This window comes from Mustela nigripes, chromosome 2, assembly GCF_022355385.1.
Source record: "Mustela nigripes isolate SB6536 chromosome 2, MUSNIG.SB6536, whole genome shotgun sequence".
Taxonomy (NCBI): Eukaryota; Metazoa; Chordata; class Mammalia; order Carnivora; family Mustelidae; genus Mustela; species Mustela nigripes.
Window position 1 is genome coordinate 144,414,757 of NC_081558.1, and position 26,555 is coordinate 144,441,311.

Below are 26,555 nucleotides of genomic sequence, written 5' to 3' on the forward strand. Positions count from 1 at the left end.
TCCCTCTCCCTCTGCCCTCCACCCCCACTCTGCCTATGCACACTCTGTCTCAAATAAATTAATTAATTAAAGCTTTAAAAAAAACCAGGCAGGGTAAGGATGCCTTGCCTTAATCCTTTCCTCATATCATCCTAATTGGAGAGACTCTGTGGCTCTTTTGATTCGGGGCAATCATTTGGAAGCAATAATTCTTAAATCCTTGTTTCAAACTTCTTACTCATAAAGTCTTAACCAAATTTCCCAAATTCTTTTCCCCATTTTCCTAAGCAGCAAGAGTGCAAATTTCTTCCTGTTACTATTTTTCAGAGAGGTGGAAATCACAGAGATGAACTCTTGGAAGGAAAGTTGTCCCTAGACAGTAAACTCACCCACAGGGAAGTCTTGTTTTTCTCCCCCTCCAGCCTGTCCCTGTCTTTGTCCTTTTGTGCCCCACCCCTGAAGGTAGAACAAAGCTTGGTGAATAGTGAGCACAAAATAAAGAACCCCGAAGGAAGGGCAGAAGCATAAAGTCAACACACCACACAGTCTGTTCTAGCGTAAATTCCCTTGGTAGTTTCCTCTTTAACCCCCCTGTTTGCCGTTGGATAAAATTTGTCAGATTCTATTCCAACCCCACCCCCGCCCCAACTTCCTTCTTTAAAATATGCTCAGGGTTAAGGCTTTCGTGCCGTAATCCAGAGGAAAATGACTTATTTTAAAATGCAGTAAAAACACCGCATTCCTTTGGCACAGGATGAAGACCAGCTCAGCTCTTCAGCCCTAGATCATTGTCTATTGTTCTCCAAACAGTAAACCACTATTTCTCACCAGAGATTGTGGGCTGCAGTTCTGTCCGAGCCCTGGGCTTCTCATGAATATGAAGTGAAGGGCTCTGACCCAGAACGTGGTAGGTAATCTCAAAAAAAAAAAAAAAAAAAAAAAAAAAGGACAGGTAGGAAACAAATTAGGTTTTATGTAATTCTACACTCTTGAAATCTCCTGCAGGTTCTGAGCAGGGTGAAATGGGGTCTCGGAAATGTGGAGGCTGCCTAAGTGGTCTGCTGATTCCGCTTGCACTTTGGAGCATAATTGTGAACATATTATTGTATTTCCCAAATGGGCAAACTTCCTATGCATCCAGCAATAAACTCACCAACTACGTGTGGTATTTTGAAGGAATCTGTTTCTCAGGTATCATGGTAAGTGTGACTTCGGAGACTTGGGTTGCAGAAGGGAGTGTTTTTACTAAGCTTTGTCTTGTTCCTAGCAGAAATAATGAATGATGGAAAAATCACTGGACTAATCCTGGGGTTGGGATTTGGAAGATGGGTGGGGGTAGAGGGGCAGGTAGTCCATGAGGGCTTGGGAGGGTAGCTTTGTCTTCGATAAGCTGTTGATTTATGTGACTTCAGCAGTGCAGGAAATTAGACCTAATGAAAGTCTGTGGGATGCCAGCCGGTTGAAATATTATGTCCTCACGAACCCTGTATGTTGGTTTTTGCTGTTTGATGTCCAGGGGCAGAGCTATTTTCCAGAATAGTTTCTATCTGCCCTCATGATTTCTCTAGACTGGAGAGATATCAAGACCACATGGGAAAAGCAGAGATTGGGAGATTCAGACAAATTTGTGTTCAAATACGAGCTCTGCCATTTGTACCATGAGACCTTGATCAGATGACTCAATGTCTTTGAGCCTCAGGGTTCTCATCTGAAAAATGGGAGGGATGGCATTTACTGGGTAATTGTGGGGATTCAACAAAATCTCATGAAAGAAGTGCCCAGGATAGAGGCTGATATGTATTAGATAGCCAACAAATATTGTGATTATAAATACTTGTTGAAGAATGGGCCAGATCATAATTAAATAGTCTGATATTATACCCCTCATAAGGGGGGTGTTTTTGAAACGAGATCTAATTACTTACAGTAAGAATCCAAGAATGTTTTTCCTGATGAATTTGTGCTCTTTAAAAACAAGCTGATAGTAAATCATGTTGGCAAGTGAGAGGAAAAAACACTTTTCCTGATCATATCATTTCTAAAAACAGCACATTGTGTGCTATAAGCTTACTGTATCACCAAAGACATAAAAGACAATGGATTACAATTTATCTTTACATCTTCATGGGTGCTTAATTATATAATATTTGAATAGCTATGATAAAAAGCAGTTTTCATTTGGTTACTAATTTGCACATGAAGTTAGTTAACTTTAAAGTACTGATAATCAACACTACTGAAGTTGCTGTGTGATAGATAGATACGGAATGAATGTTTGGTGATTGTACTATAAGTGAATGCAAACCTTTTGGAGAAAATTTTGATATGCTGTATTAATGTCCATGAAAATGCTTTTATCTTTCGACTCAGTAATCCTAAACCTGAGAATTCATTCTGAGGAAATAATCCATAATAAGGAAAGATACACATACACAGATATTTATGGCAGCAGTATTTATAATAGTAAGTAATTTGTAGGAGCTCCCTAGCACAGAATTGGTCAAATAAATTGTGGAACATTCACTTCTTATGGCATTGAAAATGATAATTATGAAGATGCAGTAACATGGAAAATGCATATTATTTTGTGTTAAACAAAGAAGAAATGATTCAAAAAATTGTGAATAAGTTACAATTACAATTATGCAAAATATACACATGTGGTAATACCCTGGGAGTATATACATAAAAACATGTGAAGGTGGTGGGATTTGGGGTAATGTTCCTCCATCATGCTTGAGCCCTGTACTCCAGTTATAATTTCACAATGAAAAAAGAAAGCATTTTCTTTTTCAACACGAGTGAGGCCTGTATTTCTCTTTTGACACAGGACTCCAGGGTCTAGATCTAATTATTTCCCACTAATACTGTAATGAAGCTAGTTACTGTACCTGATGTACTATGCCTTCTCTCGTCATTGTTTCCCTCAATATGTCACTGGAATCAATAGAAGGGTTGCAAGGCATTAAGATTAAATTAGAATCTACTAAAATCTATGATAATTAGTGGTGTTGAAAGGAGGAGAATGTAAGACTCTGGTTTATATTTTGTGTAAAATATAAAACTTAGAAAAGAATCAGTTCTCTATTTTCCATTGTCAGGGAATCCCTACAAAACATGATTGGTACTACATCAAATATTTTTAAGAGAAAGAAGAGGGATGTAGATAAATAAATAAGCAGACAAGCGAAAGCTGATGAATTTGGAAACTGGAAATGCTGACTATGCATAGTAAAATAATGACGAAATCTGCTTCAGGATTCAGTCCAGAACACCAGGAGTAAAGGATAGGTGGAGAATTTGTCAGAAGCAACTCATGGTCCATACCTGCCCCAACAAGGAACTATAACAGAAAAGAAACATGTTTTTTACAGAACTTGAGCCCTTTGCTTAGGATACCAAGAAAAGGAAGTAGAATACATTGAATTTTCCCAGTCTGTTGGCTGGATAGAGACAAAACACACTTGAAAATTTGAACCTGAGATGATTTGAATGCTTGGGCAAAACAAACTGATTTTACTTTGAATGAAGACATGTAATTCCGATTAACTGTACCTCTCACTTGCATTCCCAGAGAGCAGTAAATGGAAAAAGGCTGGCAAACATCAAAGTGTGGTGAATGATTTTCCTTTGACCTCTGCAACTGAGTCAGTGAGAAATGCAGGTTTGCTGCGGGGTGGTATTCCCATGTCTATACCATTTACTGCTTAATCATTAGTTTTTGATGACTGATAACCATGCCAATAATAGCTAACATTTATCAATCACTTACTCTAAATCAAGCACTATGTTCAAAATTCTACATACATGACCTCCTAAACACCCAATGAGGTGAGTTCCCAACACCACTTTATAGGGAAAGACTCTCAAGCTGACACCACTAGAAAATGGCAACTTTGGGTTTTGAACCCAGGTCCACTTGCCCCCACAGTTCCTGCTCAGAATCACTGTGCTCTGATTATGACTAGTATTCCTTTTCTGATATTTCCTCTCTTCCCTACCACAGATGCTTATAGTAGCAACAGTTCTTCTTGCATTGGAGAATGATAACAACTATAAATGTTGCCAGAGTGAAAACTGCAGCAAAAAATACATGGTAAGAGCTATAGTACCTTGAGGATGGCTGAGTGGGCTCTGCTTTCTTTCCTCTCACTCAGAAACAAGAAAATATTCACACTGTTGTCCCCTCTCCATGACCCTTTCAACTCAGAGCCCAAGAATTTACTAAAACAAAACAAAACAATACAAAAACAAACCAACTTCCATTTAGTTTACTGTCTTTGTTTATTGTTGATGTTCTTCCAGAAGTTCAGGATTTAAAGATACATAGAGTTAGAAAATAATATGAGTTTACTTTTTTCCCTTTTCAACTTTATTGAGGTCTGATTTACATTCAATAGGTGGCATCCATTAAAACTGTACAGTTTCATGAGTTTTGACAGCCAAATACACCCAGGCAACCACCATCATGCTCAAGACACAGAACATTCCTATCACCCCCAAAACACTGATCTTTGATCTGCTTTATGTCATTATAGATTAGCATGTATTCTATGTAAATAGAATTATGCAAAATTTGTCTTTTGTATCTGGCTTCTGTCAGCATCATGATTAGATTTATCCATGTGTTGGATATACACAATGTATATATTTTTCTAAATGGGGTTTCAAAAATAATTTAAATAGAATCAAGAGAGAATAAGCAACCAATTTTTTAAGCCTGTGCTCAGCAGGCAGGTGCTGGGCTCCTACCTTTTCATCACTATCCTTCTCCTCTTCAGGGTTATCATCTTTTAATCATATTTGCATACCACATTTTTTTCACACTTACCCAGGGAATTAGATCATTGTTACTCATACTTCTGTGAATTACCCATGGCTCAGAGAGATTGTGTGATGTATTAACTAAAAGGAATTTTCCAGAGGCCTGGTAGGCATATCTTGCAGCTGTGGCTGCCCGCGGTGGCGGCCGGCGGTGGCGGCCGGCCATGGCTGCACATTGGAATCATCTGAGAGTTTGGAGCTGGAATTCCACCCCCCAGACACCCTGAGCTAGTTGGTCCAAGGGGCAACCAGATTTTAATGGGCAGCTGAGATGACATGTCCAGCTTTATGATAGATGGCGTTGGAAGACTTAATTAGCTGCTAAATGTAGTACTATGCTCTTGGTGGAGAAGATTTGAAGAATGAAAAGACGCTCTGTGCACCTGCATGCGCATGTGCATTGTGGGTGTATGTATTTTCCTCCAGTAACTGCTGGTATTGTAATTATGGAAAGCTTTCAAAACTGCCTAGGTGAAACAATAGATTCAGGTAAACATTAGCTTCTGATACTCAGGGAATCTCTAGAAAAGAACCGTATGTGCCACTAGGTTCATAATAAAAATTAATGTGTTTAATTTGCCTTGAATCACTATTAGCATCTCCAGCATAAACGGACGCTGCAGACGAGTGGAGTCTGGATGGCGTCTTATAATCAAATCAGAGGAGATGGCTGGCATCTCAATGGGAAGAGCAGGAGGACGGGAGAGGGGATTCTCCGGATTCCCTGGTTGGTTCTTTCAAGGTAGGGCTTTAGAAGAGGGGTCCCAGTTTATATGCCCCAGGAGCCAACCACCTGATGGAAATGAAAGATCTGAGCCTGGTAAGCATTAGATTTCAATTTCTGTTTAAGGAAGAGTGGGATCTGCTCAAGTCCAGCCAATTGTTATCATGACAAAAACGGGCAGTCCGTTTTCAGCAGAAAGTAGAAATATGGAGCATTTTACAACATGTTGGCAATTAATTCTCATTAAAATTAAATAAAGCGCATCTTGAAGGCTAAATATGAGTTTGCCCAGGTTTAAAACGGCAGAAGCTCTGTAATGGAAATTGAGGTCACCCAAGACTCACTTGACAGAGGAAAGTTCCCCTGAAAGTTTCTTTTTCCCTCAACAAAAACACATCTCTGTAATTCATACTCTTTTTTAACCAAAATGCCTCCTTTTTCTTTTTTCTTGGATGCAGAGTTGTTCCCTTTTTATTTCTACTAGTTTAACTTTTTTAGTAGTTTTTTTAAAAGATTTTATTTATTTATTTGGCAGACAGAGAGATCACAAGTTGGCACAGAGGCAGAGGGGGTGGGGGGGAGCAGGATCCCTGCTGAGTAGAGAGCCTGATGTGGGGTTCCATCCCAGGACCCTGAGATCATGACCTGAGCCAAAGGCAGAGGGTTAACCCACTGAGCCACCCAGGCACCTCCCCCCCACTTTTAGTAGTTTTAATTACATATATTAATTGGAATTCTTAACTCTTAGAAGCTTTCATTTCTAGGGGTGCCTGGGTGGCTCAGTCATTAAGCATCTGTCTTGGACTCAGGTCATGGTCCCAGGGTTCTGGGATCGAGCCCCATATCAGGCTCCCTGCTCAGTGGGGATCCTGCTTCTCCCTCTCCCACTCCCCCTGCTTGTGTTCCTTATCTCATTCTCTCTCTCCCTCTGAGTCAAATAAATAAATAAAATCTTAAAAAAAAAAGAAACTTTAATTTCTGGTGAAAACCAGGAAGTAAGCAGTTGTGGAATGTTATAGATATCAACATCTCATTGGCAAATTCTTGAGTATGCTATTTCATAATTTCTAAAGCATAAAATTTCTTCATTGTATAATTTTTCAATGTAGCACAAAACATATCTACTAATAGACCCAAATATCTTTACTTCTTTTTTAAAAGGGAGATAAATATAGGGTTATGTTCACTAATCAATGTTTCAGTAATTTATTTTATTTGGAAATGACTTGCATATTCAATGAATTACCATTATTTAACTTCACTTAGTACAACTTGTATTACTTTAAGGTTTCAAGTTAACAAAAAGATTTTGGAAGGTATTTTAAAATAAATGGATTTTGTAAAACCTAATCATTGTTGAAAAATTCACTTAAAAACTTTTATCACCATGTTGTTAATGCACTTGCTCTTAACAACTATGTGTAGATTACTCATGCAAATTTCATGACACAATAGACAAAGTTAGCCATTATTTTAAGTTATTTTTCTTGTTGACAATTTTTGTGACATATATATTAGGCAAGCATCAAATGTAGAAACAAAGCACCCAAAAAGTTAAACATACATACTTTTTCTCTCTTTCTCTCAGTTGCCATGCTTGACGGCAAATTACATTCAGCAATTTATTTTTTAGTGTATGCTTCGTTTCTAGGTTGAATTGATAGTTTTATATTGTTAAAGATCTAGTAGAGATACTACGTTGGTTTGACTTGTAATTCTAGGTAGAAATAAAATTGTATGACTATGATACATTTAATGCTGAGAACTCTGAAGATATGCTTGTTTTTTATTTTTCCCAACAATTTTAAAAATAGCTTTATTTAACCAAAGATTATCCCAGATTGTGTGAACTTAAAAAATTTGTTTTGGATTAGTCTCTGTTTTTAAGAATACTTAATTTATATGAGCACTCATTTACCTCTATGGCAATTAGAATAGAACTCTTTTGACAGATTTTATAAATTATTTTGGTAATACCATCTGGAGGTAGAAAAATATCACACATCTGTAACACACACGTAGGTATAAATAAACATACAGACAGACATAGAGATGTTATGGCCTTTGTTTTTAAATTTTAGCCATGTATTTGGTACATTGATAAGAAACTTACCAGTTTATAGAAGAGTCCAAATTGTGTTTCTGGCCTATGGAGCAAGTTATGGTTACCCACTTGGATGGCTAAAGCTTTTTACTGAGTTGTGGAGAAGGCTTTTAAGATTTGTATCTGCCCTTGACAAGTAATCTTATGAAGGCTGTGGACTAGATTTTGGCGAGGAAATTTTTATAGCAGTTGTTTTTTTTTTTTTAACCACCCCCCTACTCCCCCACCCCCCCGCTCCCCCCCCCCCCTCCCCCCCCCCCCCCCCATCTCCCTCTCCCCACCCCTCCAACTCCCCCAGCCCTGCCTTTTTTTGCCCTTCAGTTTCAAGCAGTTGTGTGTTGTGTTTTAATTATCTCCTGGAACGTTTATATTCCAAAGAGTGGGAGCCCCATAAGAGTTGCATCTCAGAAGGGGTAGAGAATGTAGGTTTCCTTTTAGAAGGAATTTGGTAGCATATTTATCTATTATCAAGAGGGATAGAATAATTACTATTTAATGTTTTCCTTCTTTTTCTGAAGCACAGGGTAGTTCGCTTCCCAATGTCCTGATTTTTTATAACAACTACAGATATTTTGAGATGAATAGGGGAGGCTTGGGGAGTGGTAAGAATAGGTAGGTGAACTTTGAATTGCTTTAAGAGACCCATTTCTAGTTCAATAAAGACTAGATTTGTAAGACAAAGGCAATTGTTTTTTAATTCCTCAAAGAGGGGGATCAAAGAGGGGGATCCTGACCTACCCATCCAACTACACTATTTTCAATTTGCTTCTTTATATTAGGGAGAAGATTTCCAACTAAGATGGAAGTCCGAATATTTCTCAGGTCTAGATTAACAGTGGTGTGTCTTTCTAATGTTCTCGTAATTATTTCACAAAACCTTCCACATGTTTTCTTTCCCTCTAAGTACAAAGCTCCATTTTACTCCAGAGAGAAGAACTTAATTTTAAAAGTTTCTATCAGGATGTGAATATCAACCTTTAATTTGGCCAACTTCAGACCATATGGCCCCCTAAAAAATTATTTCAAATATTTAAACCAGATGACTCGAAACCAAAACCAAAACTTAATCAGGGATGCAAGAGATGTCCCCAAAGGGAGTGCAAAAGATGCAGCCCTCCCAAGATCCAGAATCACTCCCCAAGGTAGCAAAAGAAACTTAGACAACTCCTCCTGAAAGCTAGTGACAGTTGGTGGGATCCTAGCTGCAGTGGGGTGCAGCCCAAATTTCTGTATGGCAGATTTGGGGGGGACCACAACCTGACAGTTGGCTGCTTTCAAGAACTGGCATTTGCATGCCTGACAGGCAGAAAGTCAAATTCTCAGAACACAAATAAAAGACAAACAGGAAACTGACAGCTATCCCTGGCAGAACCAAGGGATAGCTCAAAACCAAATTTTAACCAGAGTCACAATCCAAAGAACTCATCTTTACAAATGTTTTTTCCCTGCCAATCTGAATCTGAAAAGGAAAAGACTACCCTAGACTGGTCCCCCACAGGCAGAGACCCAAGAAACTGACATGGCAAGAATTCTTCTGTGGCTTTTTTCGACAGATTCAGGATCTCTAATCGTAGCTCCTGCACCAAGGAAGGTGTCCCGAGCCAATGGTGCCCCGTGTTGGGTGCCAGATATTGTAACAGAAAAAACTTTTACTCAACCCTCTTAGGGTCCCTGGCTCAGTCTGAAAATTAAACTGACAAAGACAGGTGAGCAAGAGAAAGGGATATACATTTTATTGAATTTTATGCATACACGGGGGCCTTAATGAGAGAATGAAGAGCTGAAGAAGTGAGCAGAGTAGCAAGAAACAACAACAAATTTGTAAAGAATTGGCAAGAGTGAGGTGTTTGGGCTAGGGGTAGTGAATGTTGGAGAAGTAGCAAGGAAGATCAGGTTTAGTTTAACGAGGTTTGTTTTCACCGGTTTCTTGGCCCCCGTCTCTTCCTTTTTCTCCTTGTACAGAGAGGGTAACTTGCCCACCAGAGTTTTATGAGCTCTTTCAGAGAAAAAGGGTGAAGGGGCTGGGAGGGGTCAGAGTGACCATCCTGCTTCTGCCATGTTCTCAAGCTCCTTCAGTTTAAGATATGCAGTATGCTAACGTGCCATGTTTTGGGGGTGACCTGAACCTCACTAACTCCTTGTTTGCTACTCATTCTTCTGTGTTGTCTCATTTTCTGCCAAAATCCTGTGGGTTGTTATCTCTGGAAAACAGCTACCAGCCAAATGGAGGTGCTTGGAATAAGAGATGATATTGTGATTATATTTATAATTTGAAATAATTTTTATATCCATTGTGTCCTTTAATCTTTGAAATATCCCTATTATGGAGGTAGTATAATCATCTACCTTTTTTACATTTAATAGAACATGGAACTGTAACTCAGAGAGATTCTTATTCCTGATTTATTTCAAGGTTCAATTGTGCAACTGTATTCACTCATTACACTGTAATTTGTATATGTATACAAATATATATTTGTTATGCTATGGTTGCCAGTTTCACCAAATCAAAAAATTCTTCATTGATCTTTCCAGTGAACTGCTTAAGAGCATATTTGGTAAACAAGGAGCTCAATCTTTTTGAAACATCCTTCTTCCCTTTTGGAAGATGGCATTGGTGGATAGGTAATTTTCTTTGTGAAGTGTAACGAACAGTAATCTGTTTAAAATTAGCTTGTCTCATCCTATGATGGGGCAACATGTTATTAAAATCAATATGAAAGATATAATTTGAAAGATCTTTTAATCATATGTGAAGATGCCAATGAATTAATATCCAATAGGAAAAAAAGCAGACCTGTTCTTTTCTTCTTCAGTTTTTTCATTTTTTATGATTTTATTTATTTATTTGACAGAGAGAGATCACAAGTAGGCAGAAAGGCAGGCAGAGAGAGGAGGAAGCAGGCCCCCTGCTGAGCAGAGAGTCTGATGCAGGGCTCAATCCTAGGACCCTGGGATCATGACCTGAGCTGAAGGCAGAGGCTTTAACCCACTGAGCCACCCAGGCGCCCCCAGGTTTTTAAAATATTTTTTTCCTGATTTTCCATAATGAGCATGTATTAATGTTATAATCAGTAAAATAATGTTAAATTATTTGAGATATATATATAATGTAAGATCACTATTTGTCCCCCAAATCACAGGTCTGTTGTTCTCAGTTTTTCTGGTGTCAAGTTTTGAATTTATTGTCAACTAACTTGGCTGTTCTACTCTCACTTGAAAGCAACATTTCTAAAACTAAATTAAATTGTCTCCCAAAGCAAATTACCCTTCTTGGCATCCCTATTTCTGTCCTTCGTGTTCCAGTCCCAAACTCTGGAATTTTCTTTTTCAGTCTATCTCCAGGTACTTATTTCCTCCCCAATGTCTTTTCCTCCTGGACCTGTTGTTGTTACCGCAAATTGAAGTCTCCACATGGAACCCTTATTTTGGGCTCTCTCACTTCTAGCGGGCATGCCATCACTGCCAGAACCATCTTTCCAAATTATATATTGGTTCATGTCAGTTCCTTGTTCAAAAATCAAGTACATGGCTTGTTGGAAAAAGAGCTATTCTGGTTCTTTATAAATTCAAAATGGGCTCGGTACATTTTGTGCCGGGAAGCAAGGAAGTATTCAAGGAATGATAGGGGTATCTCGAAGGTCACAGGAATTGACTTGGCAGGATGGTCTCACTGGCCATATTTGGACCAAATGAGCATCTAAGAGAATAATAACAGTTATGAATTATAATGCATTGAATTAGAAAATCCATGAGTACACAATAAGAGAGAAAGAGAGAAACGAAATGGAAGTTATGCTGTGCAGAAAATTAATAAGTTATAAATGCAGAAGAAATGATAGAATGAGATAAGCAGCACCCTGCAACCAGTCATTGTGATAATTCGTGATCAATGGATATGAGGATCATCAGTGGATGGTAAACTCACCGGCTGAAATGTCTTTGGGGGATAGGATATCACACAGTCTCAAAGTATTACCTCACAAATTATTTACTAATTGCAAAGTGAAAAATGTATGTTTATAGACCTGAAGAATACCACCTTATTAACCAAGAGGTCAAAAGCATCACCAATGACAGTGGGAGGCCCCTAATGTTCTCATGCCTATCGGATGTTTTTGCCAAAATGTTTAACCCAAGTCCAGTTGTGAGGAAACAATCAGAAAATCCCAGATTGTGGGGGACATTCTGTAAGACCACTGGCTGGGATTATATTGTTCAAAAACAATTTAATATTCTAAAAAACAAAGAGGCAGTAAGACTAATGTAGATCAAAGGAAATTGAAGAGATGTAATCCTGTGCATAAACTCTCATAGGATCCTGTACAAAAAAGTAAAACATGGTTGCAGAATAATAGAATATCTTTATTTTGGGGAGATATGTGCTGATGTGTTTAGGAGTGAGATATCACAGTGTCTACACCTTACTTTCAAGTGGTTTGGCAACAAAAATGTGTTAATAAATAAACACATGTGCATGGATATATACATACACAGAGAGAGAACAAGGAAAAATTATAAAATACTCACAGGTGAGTCTAGATAAAAAGTATACACAGATACATTGACTATAGTATACTACACCATATGTTCAACTTTTCAGTAGATTTGAAAAAGAATGTAGATAAAAGGTTATTGGGGGCGGTGGTGGGGGGAGCTACTTGTCCTGAAGGATGAAGTCAGCCCTCCCTTGAGCCAGCATTCAAAGCCACCTTCTGCCTGCAGGTACAAGTTGCACTAACTTCGTAAGCAACTGGAGGGCTGGTTGGTGTCCAACAACTCCATTTCCCCAGCATTAGCAAACATGTCTATCTGGTTTTCATAAACTTCTCTCTAATGCTCCGTGGGAACCCTCTCTTAGGTCACACTAATCTACTTACCTTATAATTCTGCTTGTACCCATCTGCCTGGGAACACTGCTTGTTCTCTCTCCTCCAAGGCAAACACCCTCTTCCCCATCAATCCCTTCCTCACTTGAACATAAATATGGCCATATAGGCTAACACCTGATGCTTCCCCTCATATTCCTGTAGGTGAAGGTATCCACATATCATCTTCACATGAGAAAAGTCAAGGTCCTAGCTTCTGATTCTTAGAGAACCCACCTGACCTAGAAAATAACGTCTTTGGTAAATACAGATAGATCAGTCACACCCCTTCTCTGCATTAATGTTTGATCATTATTTTGATACCGAAATTCCAGAAGAAAGGAAGAAAGGTAGTCAATTAACTAGTATCCTCTGTGGAATTCCACACAAAAAGGCATTTTAAAACTTATTTTAAAGGTCAGATGGGTTTGGATTAAATGTTTGCTTTCCTGTGGGCTTTCACACAGACTGCATGCGGTAGGTTTGGACGAGTAGGGAAAGGTATCTATCTGATCATTTGTCCACAATATCCCCTTGTCTCATTTTGCGGCACTGACCTCTACCTCCTCCTCCTCCTTTTTTTTCCTGACCTCCTTCTTCTATGTTTAATTTAGACACTGCTGTCGATGATCTTTTCTGCCCTTGGAATTGCTTTCTCTGGATACTGCCTGGTCATATCTGCTCTAGGCCTCGTTCAAGGTCCATACTGCCGCACTCTTGATGGCTGGGAATACGTCTTCGAAGGCACTGCAGGACGGTAAGAAATAATTCTCCAAATCAAAGGGCTCAGAAAGCCAGAAACACCTGGCTTCATGCTCATGATCATTTTCCATGATAACTTTGGGGTTCTATGTGGGAATACTCAGACCAACTTCTGCCTACATAGATCTATGTTTAGATGCTTTTTCTTCTCTCTTTCTTTTTTTGGGGGGGTGGGGAGGCAGTCTTTTTTTTTCTTTTTTCCAAGATTTTATTTATTTATTTTAGATAGAGTGAGAGAGGGAGAGGACAAGCAGGGGGAACAGCAGGCAGAGGGAGAGACGGGCTCTCCACTGAACAGAGAGCCTAACACCGGGCTGGATCCCAGGACTCTGAGAACATGACCTATGGCCAGAGGGCAGACACTCAACTGGCTGAGCCACCTAGGCACCGCTGCCAGTCTTCTAATGTCATATGCATTCACTATTTTGAGGTGGATGTGGAGATATCCAAATGAAAGGTGTGTTTCTCCTGAATTTCAGAGCGAAGCTTTGTAGTTATTGTGGTCTGGCAGCTACTGGAGCCTGGGAATTGAATGGTTCTAATACCTCAGTCTTGCTGTGTGGCCAGTTTGGAAGTGTGGTCTGTTACAGATGTGAAGGGGCTTGGCTGGAAGAGAATTTCAGTGACCTTGGATGGTGTTACCCATGCTATACCATCAGGGACAACACAGATAGAACCAGACAGCATGAGCAGCCAAGTAGAGGGTAAGATCTGGGGGCATGACCAGGCGTAGGGGAGCCAGGAGAAGATCTAGTGTGCACTGAAGAGTCTAGGAAGGCAGCCTTAACTTAGAGGGCTGGTGATGCAGTTAGCTGTTGATGAACCCAGTCCCAGATCGCAGAACACCTCACCCTGGCATTGTATTGGCCAGCACCTGTAGAGACAGCTCTAGAAGCAGCAGGGCCCAGAAAGAGATGCAGGAGAGCTCCATCGGATCCTTCCCAGTCCTGTCCTATGCCCAGAATTCTAATGGTATAAATGGAGGGAGTGTTTGGACCACTCCCTAGGGAAGTTGCAGTCTCTTCTCAGCTCCCTGTGACCGGCTCTGTTGTTCAAGGCCCACATCAACTTTTTGTTGTTGTTGTCCTTTAAAGATTTTATTTATTTGACAGAGAGAGATCACAAGTAGACAGAGAGGCAGGCAGAGAGAGAGAGAGAGGAGGAAGCAGGCTCCCTGCTGAGCAGAAAGCCCGATGCGGGACTCAATCCCAGAACCCTGAGATCATGACCTGAGCTGAAGGCAGAGGCCTAACCCACTGAGCCACCCAGGCGCCCCAATGCCCACATAAACTTGAAGTCTTACATGCTCAGCTAGGCCTGGGTTGCAAATCTGCTTCTGTGCCCATAGCTGCCTTGTCCGGAAAGTTCCACCAGGTACCACATTCTGTGAGCAGAGGTCTCTCTTAGGTCAGGAGAACCTAGAAAACAACCGTAGGCATTTTGAAGCCCTTCAGGGACTCAGGAAAGGAGACGCTAATGAAGAAAGTCCCACTGGGTGCAAAAAATCATTTTTTGTGCCGTCATCCCCTGAACATCCCTGACCCCCAAATCAAAGAAGATTTCCCTTTCAGAGCAAGATCTCAGAATTCCCACATGCCCCTCCATTACTCTTCGCTACTCTTGAAAGTCTCTCTTAATATCTGTATTCACCTGACTCCAGCTACAGACAAATGGAGATAAAACATTGGAAGCCATAAAGGGAAGTGAAGTCTCTGGTCTCCTAGAGAAATTTCCAAGCCTTGGCCAATTATGGGTAGAACAAGTGTTAATGGGGCGCCTGGGTGGCTCAGTGGGTTAAAGCCTCTGTCTTCAGCTCAGGTCGTGATCCCAGGGTTCTGGGATCAAGCCCCACATCGGGCTCTCTGCTCTGCAGGGAGCCTGCTTCCTCCTCTCTCTCTCTCTGCCTGCCTCTCTGCCTACTTGTGATCTCCTTCTCTTTCTCTCTGTCAAATAAATAAATAAAATCTTAAAAAAAAAAAAAGGAACAAGTGTTAATGTTAAAGTCCCACAAATCAGGTCTTCGTTTGTACATTTATTCAACAAATATTTCTTGAACATCAACTCTGTCCAGGCCTTGAATTAGGTATTAGACAACCAAAGATAAATTACTAAGTTTTTTTTTTAAATTTTTTATTTTTTATAAACATATATTTTTATCCCCAGGGGTACAGGTCTGTGAATCACCAGGTTTACACACTTCACAGCACTCACCAAAGCACATACCCTCCCGAATGTCCATAATCACACCCCCTTCTCCCAACCCTCCTCCCCCCAGCAAACCTCAGTTTGTTTTGTGAGAGTAAGAGTCACTTATGGTTTGTCTCCCTCCCAATTCCATTTTGTTTCATTGATTCTTCTTACACCCACTTAAGCCCCCATGTTGCATCACCACTTCCTCATATCAGGGAGATCATATGATAGTTGTCTTTCTCTGCTTGACTTATTTCGCTAAGCATGATACACTCTAGTTCCATCCATGTTGTCGCAAATGGCAAGATTTCATTTCTTTTGATGGCTGCATAGTATTCCATTGTGTATATATACCACATCTTCTTGATCCATTCATCTGTTGATGGACATCTAGGTTCTTTCCATAGTTTGGCTATTGTGGACATTGCTGCTATAAACATCCGGGTGCACGTGCCCCTTTGGATCACTACGTTTGTATCTTTAGGGTAAATACCCAATAGTACAATTGCTGGGTCATAGGGCAGTTCTATTTTCAACATTTTAAGGAACCTCCATGCTGTTTTCCAGAGTGGCTGCACCAGCTTGCATTCCCACCAACAGTGTAGGAGGGTTCCCCTTTCTCCGCATCCTCGCCAGTATCTGTCATTTCCTGATTTGTTGATTTTAGCCATTCTGACTGGTGTGAGGTGATATCACATTGTGGTTTTGATTTGTATTTCCCTGATGCCGAGTGATACGGAGCACTTTTTCATGTGTCTGTTGGCCATCTGGATGTCTTCTTTGCAGAAATGTCTGCTCATGTCCTCTGCCCATTTCTTGATTGGATTATTTGTTCTCTGGGTGTTGAGTTTGCTAAGTTCTTTATAGATTCTGGACACTAATCCTTTATCTGATATGTCGTTTGCAAATATCTTCTCCCATTCTGTCAGTTGTCTTTTGATTTTGTTAACTGTTTCCTTTGCTGTGCAAAAGCTTTTGATCTTGATGAAGTCCCAATAGTTCATTTTTTCCCTTGCTTCCCTTGCCTTTTGCTTTGTTCCAAGGAAGATGTTGCTGCGGCAGAGGTCGAAGAGGTTGCTGCCTGTGTTCTCCTCAAGGATTTTGATGGATTCCTTTCGCACATTGAGGTCCTTCATCCATTTTGAGTCTATTTTTGTGTGTGGTGTAAGGAAATGGTCCAATTTCATTTTTCTGCATGTGGCTGTCCAATTTTCCCAGCACCATTTATTGAAGAGGCTGTCTTTTTTCCATTGGACATTCTTTCCTGCTTTGTCGAAGATTAGTTGACCATAGAGTTGAGGGTCTATTTCTGGGCTCTCTATTCTGTTCCATTGATCTATGTGTCTGTTTTTGTGCCAGTACCATGCTGTCTTGATGATGACAGCTTTGTAATAGAGCTTTAAGTCCGGAATTGTGATGCCACCAACTTTGGCTTTCTTTTTCAATATCCCTTTGGCTATTTGAGGTCTTTTCTGGTTCCATATAAATTTTAGAATTATTTGTTCCATTTCTTTGAAAAAGATGGATGGTACTTTGATAGGAATTGTATTAAATGTGTAGATTGCTTTAGGTAGCATAGACATTTTCACAATATTTATTCTTCCAACCTATGAGCATGGAACATTTTTCCATTTCTTTGTGTCTTCCTCAATTTCTTTCATGAGTACTTTATAGTTTTCTGAGTATAGATTCTGTGTCTCTTTGGTTAGGTTTATTCCTAGGTATCTTAAGGTTTGGGGTGCAATTGTAAATGGGATTGACTCCTTAATTTCTCTTTCTTCTGTCTTGTTGTTGGTGTAGAGGAATAAAACTGATTTCTGTGCATTGATTTTATATCCTGACACTTTACTGAATTCCTGTACAAGTTCTAGCAGTTTTGGAGTGGAGTCTTTTGGGTTTTCCTCATATAGTATCATATCATATGCAAAGAGTGATAATTTGACTTCTTCTTTGCCGATTTGGATGCCTTTAATTTCCTTTTGTTGTCTGACTGCTGAGGCTAGGACCTCTAGTACTATGTTTAATTTCCTTTTGTTGTCTGATTGCTGAGGCTAGGACCTCTAGTACTATGTTGAATAGCAGTGGTGATAATGGACATCCCTGCCGTGTTCCTGACCTTAGCGGAAAAGCTTTCAGTTTTTCTCCATTGAGAATGATATTTGCGGTGGGTTTTTCATAGATGGCTTTGATGATATTGAGGTATGTGCCCTCTATCCCTATACTTTGAAGAGTTTTGATCAGTAAGGGATGCTGTACTTTGTCAAATGCTTTTTCAGCATCTATTGAGAGTATCATATGGTTCTTATTCTTTCTTTTATTGATGTGTTGTATCACATTGACTGATTTGCGGATGTTGAACCAACCTTGCAGCCCTGGAATAAATCCCACTTGGTCGTGGTGAATAATCCTTTTAATATACTGTTGAATCCTATTGGCTAGTATTTGGGTGAGAATTTTCGCATCTATGTTCATCAAGGATATTGGTCTATAGCTCTCTTTTTTGGTGGGATCCTTGTCTGGTTTTGGGATCAAGGTGATGCTGGCCTCATAAAATGAGTTTGGAAGTTTTCCTTCCATTTCTATTTTTTGGAACAGTTTCAGGAGAATAGGAATTAGTTCTTCTTTAAACGTTTGGTAGAATTCCCCCGGGAAGCCGTCTGGCCCTGGGCTTTTGTTTATTTGGAGATTTTTAATGACTGTTTCAATCTCCTTACTGGTTATGGGTCTGTTCAGGCTTTCTATTTCTTCCTGGTTCAGTTGTAGTAGTTTATATGTTTCTAGGAATGCATCCATTTCTTCCAGATTGTCAAATTTATTGCCGTAGAGTTGCTCATAGTATGTTCTTATAATAGTTTGTATTTCTTTGGTGTTAGTTGTGATCTCTCCTCTTTCATTCATGATTTTATTTATTTGGGTCCTTTCTCTTTTCTTTTTGATAAGTCGGGCCAGGGGTTTATCAATTTATTAATTCTTTCAAAGAACCAGCTCCTAGTTTTGTTGATTTGTTCTATTGTTTTTTTGGTTTCTATTTCATTGATTTCTGCTCTGATCTTTATGATTTCTCTTCTCCTGCTGGGCTTAGGGTTTCTTTCTTGTTCTTTCTCCAGCTCCTTTAGGTGTAGGGTTAGGTTGTGTACCTGAGACCTTTCTTGTTTCTTGAGAAAGGCTTGTACCGCTATATATTTTCCTCTCAGGACTGCCTTTGTTGTGTCCCACAGATTTTGAACTGTTGTATTTTCATTATCATTTGTTTCCATGATTTTTTTCAATTCTTTTTTAATTTCCCCGTTGACCCATTCATTCTTTAGAAGGATGCTGTTTAGTCTCCATGTATTTGGGTTCTTTCCAAACTTCCTTTTGTGGTTGAGTTCTAGCTTTAGAGCATTGTGGTCTGAAAATATGCAGGGAATGATCCCAATCTTTTGATACCGGTTGAGTCCTGATTTAGGACCGAGGATGTGATCTATTCTGGAGAATGTTCCATGTGCACTAGAGAAGAATGTACATTCTGTTGCTTTGGGATGAAATGTTCTGAATATATCTGTGATGTCCATCTGATCCAGTGTGTCGTTTAAGGCCTTTATTTCCTTGCTGATCTTTTGCTTGGATGATCTGTCCATTTCAGTGAGGGGAGTGTTAAAGTCCCCTACTATTGTTGTATTATTGTTGATGTGTTTCTTTGATTTTGTTATTAATTGGTTTATATAGTTGGCTGCTCCCACGTTGGGGGCATAGATATTTAAAATTGTTAGATCTTCTTGTTGGACAGACCCTTTGAGTATGATATAATGTCCTTCCTCATCTCTTATTATAGTCTTTGGCTTAAAATCTAATTGATCTGATATAAGGATTGCCACTCCTGCTTTCTTCTGATGTCCATTAGCATGGTAAATTGTTTTCCACCCCCTCACTTTAAATCTGGAGGTGTCTTCGGGCTTAAAATGAGTTTCTTGGAGGCAACATATGGATGGGTTTTGTTTTTTTTATCCATTCTGATACCCTGTGTCTTTTGACGGGGCATTTAGCCCATAACATTCAGGGTAACTATTGAGAGATATGAATTTAGTGCTTTTGTATTGCCTGTAAGGTGACTGTTACTGTATATGGTCTCTGTTCCTTTCTGATCTACCACTTGTAGGCTCTCTCTTTGCTTAGAGGACCCCTTTCAATATTTCCTGTAGAGCTGGTTTGGTGTTTGCAAATTCTTTCAGTTTTTGTTTGTCCTGGAAGCTTTTAATCTCTCCTTCTATTTTCAATGATAGCCTAGCTGGATATAGTATTCTTGGCTGCATGTTTTTCTCGTTTAGTGCTCTGAAAATATCATGCCAGCTCTTTCTGGCCTGCCAGGTCTCTGTGGATAAGTCAGCTGCCAATCTAATATTTTTACCATTGTATGTTACAGACTTCTTTTCCCGGGCTGCTTTCGGGATTTTCTCTTTGTCACTGAGACTTGTAAATTTTACTATTAGGTGACGGGGTGTGGGCCTATTCTTATTGATTTTGAGGGGCATTCTCTGAACCTCCTGAATTTTGATGCTCGTTCCCTTTGCCATATTGGGGAAATTCTCCCCAATAATTCTCTCCAGTATACCTTCTGGTCCCCTCTCTCTTTCTTCTTCTTCTGGAATCCCAATTATTCTAATGTTGTTTCGTCTTATGGTGTCACTTATCTCTCAAATTCTCCCCTCGTGGTTCAGTAGCTGTTTGTCTCTCTTTTGCTCAGCTTCTTTATTCTCTGTCATTTGGTCTTCTATATCACTAATTCTTTCTTCTGCCTCATTTATCCTAGCAGTGAGAGCCTCCATTTTTGACTGCACCTCATTAATAGCATTTTTTATTTCAATTTGGTTAGATTTTAGTTCTTTTATTTCTCTAGAAAGGGCTTTTATATCTCTCGAGAGGGTTTCTCTAATATCTTCCATGCCCTTTTCAAGCCCGGCTAGAACCTTGAGGATTGTCATTCTGAACTCTAGATTGACATATTATCAATGTCTGTATTGATTAGGTCCCTAGCCTTCAGTACTGCCTCTTGTTCTTTTTTTGTGTGTGTGTGGTGAATTTTCCATCTTGTCATTTTGTCCAGATAAGAGTATGAAGGAGCAAGTAAAATACTAAAAGGGTGGCAACAACTCCAGGAAAATATGCTTTAACCAAATCAGAAGAGATCCCAAATCGTGAGAGGGGAGAAAGGGGATAAAGAGAGGTTCAAAAAGGAAGAAAGAAAAAAAAATTAAAGAAAAGAAATAAATAAAAGAAAACGAATAAAGAAAAATATAAAAAAGAAAAATATATATATATTAGATAAACTTTCAGAAAGTGGTTGTTTTTCTGTTTCCAGTATTACTGTTCTTCTTCTCTTCGATCTGCCGATGGATTTGTAGGTGTTTGCAATCTTTAGATAAGCTATCTAGCTGATCTCCTGCTAGCTGAAGTAGTCTCAGCCTGCTACTTCTCTGCCATCTTGACTCCTCCCTCAATTACTCAGTTTTCTTTCCCTCCAGGAGCTCACACAGACCTGACCAAATGTTCTGCTAAGATGGCTGCTTTAGATTGAACACTGCCCTTAGAGCACAGGCCTTTGATCTTATACACATCTGGGTTCACGTCATCCATCTGCTACTTCCAAACTGTATGACCTGAAACATATCCCTGAGCCTCTGTAAATCATTTCTATCTCACAGAATTGACAATTAACTGGAAGCAAAGCAGAGATTAGATTTAATAAATTCTTAAAATAAGCTGGATTTTATGATTAACATTGTTACCAGGCATTATCTCTTATTTCTCCATCTGCTGGGCAGTCCATAGGCTCCGTCACAGGGATGGCCACTGCTGGGGGTCCTGAATCTGGTCCATTCAACAAGCATTTGTTGGTTTTTGCAATGTGCCAAGCACAGCCTTAGGTGTCAGGCCTAGCTATTCTGGGCTGTATAAATCACAGTAGGGCTCTCAGTGTACACAACTTAGTGAGCAAATATATACAGATACCAGTAAGATGGCCTTACGATATAAGGAAGTAAATGATGTGTGATAGAGCGCTATAAAATGGTTGTGGAGGGAGGGAGTATCAGAAATAGCATCTCCATTCCTTCCAGACCCTGCTAGTACATTTACTACTCTGTGGTTTACATGAAAAATAAGTAAGTGCCCCAGCCCAGGAGAAAAATCAACACCATGAGGGCATCTCACTTCCAAGTGTTGGCTGATCTGTGTAGAGCCTGTACTGGGAAATCTAGAGTAAGGATCTTGAAGGGATTGCTTCCCAGGTAGCTTAAATGGAGTTCAGAGTACGAGGATGTATGGAGTGGGTCTAGGGAAATGGTAACAGGAAATTGTATCTGTATCAGGCTTTACAGGTTCCAAAGCATTCTCACACACCTTTCACTGAATATTCATATTAACCTCTAAATAAATAAATAAAATCTTCAAAAAATAAAATAAATAAAATAAAATAAGCATAGGGGCACCTGGGTGGCTCAGTAGGTTAAAGTCTCTGCCTTTGGCTCAGGTCATGATCCCAGGGTCCTGGGATGGAGCCCCAAATCGGGCTCTCTACTCAGCAGGGAGCCTGCTTCCTCCTCTCTCTCTGCCTGCCTCTCTGCCTACTTGTGACCTCTGTCTGTCAAATAAGCAAATAAAATAAAATAAGCATAGCCCAGTACTTTGTGCATGCTATATACTCCATATATGTATCTGAATATTTTTTAAAATGTTTTAATTCACATTGAATATTATGTATTTCAATCATATATATTAATTTCAATTATAATTTCAATCATATATATTAATAACCCTCTTACTTGGACCAAGTATTTAGGCTTGGCCATGTGTCTTGTTGACTATATCCCTTCTCTCTTTCAGTTTCCTTACAGATTCCAGCATATGGACTGAGTGCCTGGAACCCGCACATGTAGTGGAGTGGAATATCATTTTATTTTCCATTCTCATAGCTCTCAGTGGACTTCAGGTGCTTGTTTGCCTCATCAGAGTAGTCACTCAGTTATCCAGGATACTGTGTGGAACCTATTCAGTCATCATCCAGGTAACAGACCCCCAGTGGCACCTGGACCTCCTCCATTTTACCCCCACTAACCAAGATCCAATGACTCCGGTTGAAAGGGTTTGAGCTTCCCGTCTTTTTCATTCCATCCCTACTGCCCTCACCTTTACTCAAGCTCTAATAGCTCAATATATATATTTTTTATATCCAATGTGTCTGTTGGTTTGCCTATGTAGATTGAATCAATGGAGTAATTGTAAAATCTGTACTTAGTCCTGAATGGTGAAAACAGCACAAGTGTTTTGAATGAGCCACAGTGCAGTGTTCTGTGTGGAAATAACCCAAAGCACAAAGAAGCCTTACTATTTATTGAGAATTTCGCTGTTCATAAGATAATCGAAGGCTCACATAGTTATCCCATTGAAATAATTTCTCTTCTGAATGCTGTTTCCATTAACCTAATAATCATGCTTTATATCGAATCATTAGTAGTTCGTTTTAAAGTGGAGAAATATGTTTGTAATCCCTTGAAAACTACTTCTGTTTCATCTGCTAAAATACTGATGTTAATTTAGTTATGACTGGAATTGCTAAAACCACCCAGCAAGTCCAGAGTGAAGAGAAATCACAAACGAGTTAGCTTGTATTTTATTTAACAACAAATAATGTATACCCTTCCTAGAAATTTCAAGTAGATATGTTCCTAATTCATCATATTTTGAGTATGCACTATAAATTTAAGTTGATACTTGGGTCGTAGATCTTTAATCAAGCCAAATTTACTACTTCATTCCCTTTTTTTTCTTTTTTTATAGCCTGGAATCATTTGAATGTCAACAAGAATATTTTCCATTATCAAGATATGCCATCTATCTGTCTCATATCTACTATATAGACCTTAAGGCAATATTCAAATGATGGTGATTTCTCTGTTTGTTGTTTTTTGAGCCTCTTATAAAATTTATAGTCCTCACTGGAAGTGCCAGCTATGTCACCCTTCTATCTGGAATTTTTTCTAAGCAATATGTGTTAGGATCGTCAGAAATATCCATATTCTTTGGTCAAACAAATCCATTCCCAATAATCTATATTATGGAAATAAGTAAGAATAAAAGATAAAACTTCATGCAAATACAAATAATACAATATTATTTAATATTCTAGAAAATTAGAAATACTTGAAAGTCTAACTTTCAGGGAAAGATTAAGTCAAGAGTAATACATTAGTTGTAATATTATATAGTCACTACAAATTATGTTACACAGTCATTACAAATTATATTTTAAAGATTATAAATATTGTTAATTAAAAAAGCAGATTACAAACTTATGTTCACATTATAAACAAACCATCTAAGACAAACACCAAATAATCAAAATATAGGAAGAACACTCAATCTAGAAGGATTTACAGAAAAATGTCAAGTGTCATTTGTCTGGATGATAGGCGACCCTTCTTACTTTTCTCTATTTCCCAAGTTTTCATTATCATTTTTATAATTAAAACATATTTTAAAACTCATCATTTTTACTATTAAAAATGCTTGCTTTCATCCAATCTTTAAATATATGCTTTTCCACATTTCCCACCTTGAGTATCTATAAACATCATAAAATAACGCTTCAGTGTTCAATAATGAAAGTACTGAGATAGAAAGACAAAATAAATTGTATAAATTATATTATCTAACTGAGCCTTTAGCTTTATTTTCTCACTCCTGATGATGAGTGTGGTGGGCTACAAGAGGTAACCTTGAAATAAATAAGCAGTCGAGGGCATGCTCAGTGGGTTAAAGAAAGTGAACATTGACCCGTCAATACCTATGTCATAGGGAGTTACCAATACCTACACTAATAGAAAAAAAATTTTTAGTGAAACATTTAGAAACTTTCTGTCTGTACCCTATAGTTACCATGACCTCCTTGAGAACAACAGCAATGTTATATATTTTCCCATCCTCCTTAGGACGTAGCACAAAGTGGGTATGGTAGACACTCAACATTAGCTACTCATGCCAGGCCTGTCTGCCCTTCACGGTTACTATGCTGAACACCTGTCTCCACCATAGGCCCACTGGACCATAACACTTCTGCCACTTCCCTATTGCTCTCCTCCATGAACACTGTCAACAATGCTTTGTCAATACCTGCTCTGTGCCAAAGCTGGGCAGCGGCCTGGGGGAAGAAGGAAACATGCTTCTATCCTTGGTGCCTGCTCTGCCCACATCCTCCTTTAAAGGAAGCTGCCCTGACTGCAGCCTTTGCTGACATAAGTGTCTTGAAAGCAAGTCATGTTATATATCAGATGACCTCAATGCCTGGACCCAGCTAGAACTGGGATGGGCACCCAAGCCATGGGCAACCTATCATCACCCAACTAGCTCTGATTTAGCCAAGAGTGAAACACCATCCAAATGATATTGGTGGTCCTTCTTGCTTGAGAATCTGATCTCGAGGAAGCCAGGAATGAATCAACCCAATCATTGCTGTCAGGAAAGTAAAGGCTGAGAAAGGATGCTAACATACAGAGAGTATCTGATTACTCCACCAAGTGCATAAACTTGTCATATTCATCACTCTCTTTTCTTAGTTCTCCCAATGACTCCTTAATCTTCTGGTAAACAGACTTCTGACAAGTCAGCCCCACCAGTTTGTCTGACACATTCAGACTGTCTCAGTCTTGTTTAGATTCGATATAGCACCATACCCTGAGTGGACCATGAGTAGATGTCAGCTGAACAACTCCACCCCAGAACTGGAAACATTGTCTAAGAACAGGTTGCAGCCAAATACAGTAGAGTATTTGTATCAGTATATTTAATATTAACAGAATCACCCCACATTTTTTATTTAAAGAGCAGCCACTAATGCAGTTTTAAGGGGAAAGGGCTGTATACAAATCTATGTGTGCACTGTGAGATCAATTTTTTAATAATACGATTACATGTAGACACGAGTAAATCTTCAGATACAGACCAAAAAAGACTGGAACAATATCTAAATGTTAGTACTTAATAATTATCCCCTAATAGTGGGATTGTGACTTGTGTTTCTTTTCTCTACATTGTTCTATATATTCAAATTTTCATTTGAAAATGTGTTACTTGAATAGTGAGAAAAAATAAATACCATTTAAAAAGGAAGTAGTCTCTCATCCTTTCGTAAAATCTGCTTAAGGATCTTAATATAGAAAAACACTAAACATGAGGGAAAGTGTGTGATAGTCCTTTCTCTTGTTCTTTTCGTTTTCTCATTCTAAGAGAGGTTGAACATTAGAATTAGCTAATTCTAATTGAGAATGAATTCTATTTTTTGCACTTACGTTTTTATATTTGTTATTTCTTTCATATTTCCCTTCCTTCTATCTCATTGTAATTTTCCTAACTTCTTAAATTGAATGCCTGGCTTATTAATTTTCAAACTTTCTTTTTTTCTCCTTAATATAACCATTTAAGACTATACACCTTTTCTTTAAGTGCCACCTTTGTTGCATCTCCCTAGTGTTGAAATGCATTTTTTTTATTATTTAGTTAAAAATTTTCTACTTTATTTTTCCATCTATGTGTTTTTAAATGTGCTTTAAAATTCCCAAATATGTGAGTTTAGGTTTTTTTTTTTTAATTGATTTCCAACTTAATTGTATTGTGATTATACAATGTGGTCTATATGATTCTGATACTTTTAACATTTTTTAATCATGTTTTATGGTTACTATTTGTAAATATTTTATGTTCTTTAAAAGTATATATTTTTCCAAATATTGGGTGCAAGATTCTTCAGTGTCCATTAGGTAAAGTTGTTAATCTTGTCATTCAGACCTTCACTATCTTCCCTTTTGGTTGTTTCCTTGATCTATAGTATCCATGAAGATTAAATGGGTCTATACTTGTTGGGTCCCCCCAAAAACAGGGTACCCCAATAATGGGTCCGTGATTAAAGGAGAGAGACTGATGCAAAGCAAAGGTCAAGCAAAGCTTTATTTCATGCCAAGCATCAGGAATCAGACCAACCATCAAACAGACCTGTCAGGGCTGCCCTTTATAGAGAGGACGACCCCTCCCTGCTTTCCAGATTAACTTTTATAGAGCAAAGGCCATTTGGTTG

General features: G+C 38.9%; 1 protein-coding gene across 2 annotated transcripts; it reads left to right on the forward strand.

Annotated features, from left to right (window-relative positions):
* Nucleotides 1-685: 685 nt before the first annotated feature.
* Nucleotides 686-25,594, forward strand: TM4SF18 (transmembrane 4 L six family member 18). 2 transcript variants are annotated; one of them, XM_059388089.1, is made up of 6 exons: nt 686-886; nt 985-1,178; nt 3,986-4,075; nt 13,114-13,256; nt 22,313-22,493; nt 23,267-25,594. In XM_059388089.1, exons 2-6 carry the CDS (start codon nt 1,002-1,004, stop codon nt 23,279-23,281), a joined length of 606 nt encoding a protein of 201 aa, XP_059244072.1. In that variant the 5' UTR covers nt 686-886; nt 985-1,001; the 3' UTR covers nt 23,282-25,594. The 2 variants fall into 2 exon arrangements, with proteins under 2 accessions (XP_059244072.1, XP_059244073.1); XM_059388090.1 differs by lacking the exon at nt 3,986-4,075.
* The last annotated feature ends 961 nt before the right edge of the window (nt 25,595-26,555 follow it).

Bases quoted from the DNA above. Each gene is read 5' to 3' on its own strand.
- TM4SF18 (XM_059388089.1), top strand. From the start codon at position 1,002: ATGGGGTCTCGGAAATGTGGAGGCTGCCTAAGTGGTCTGCTGATTCCG. The intron at 1,179-3,985 runs GTAAGTGTGACT...TCCCTACCACAG, and splicing joins TCTGTTTCTCAGGTATCATG to ATGCTTATAGTAGCAACAGT. The intron at 13,257-22,312 runs GTAAGAAATAAT...TCTCTCTTTCAG, and splicing joins TTCGAAGGCACTGCAGGACG to TTTCCTTACAGATTCCAGCA.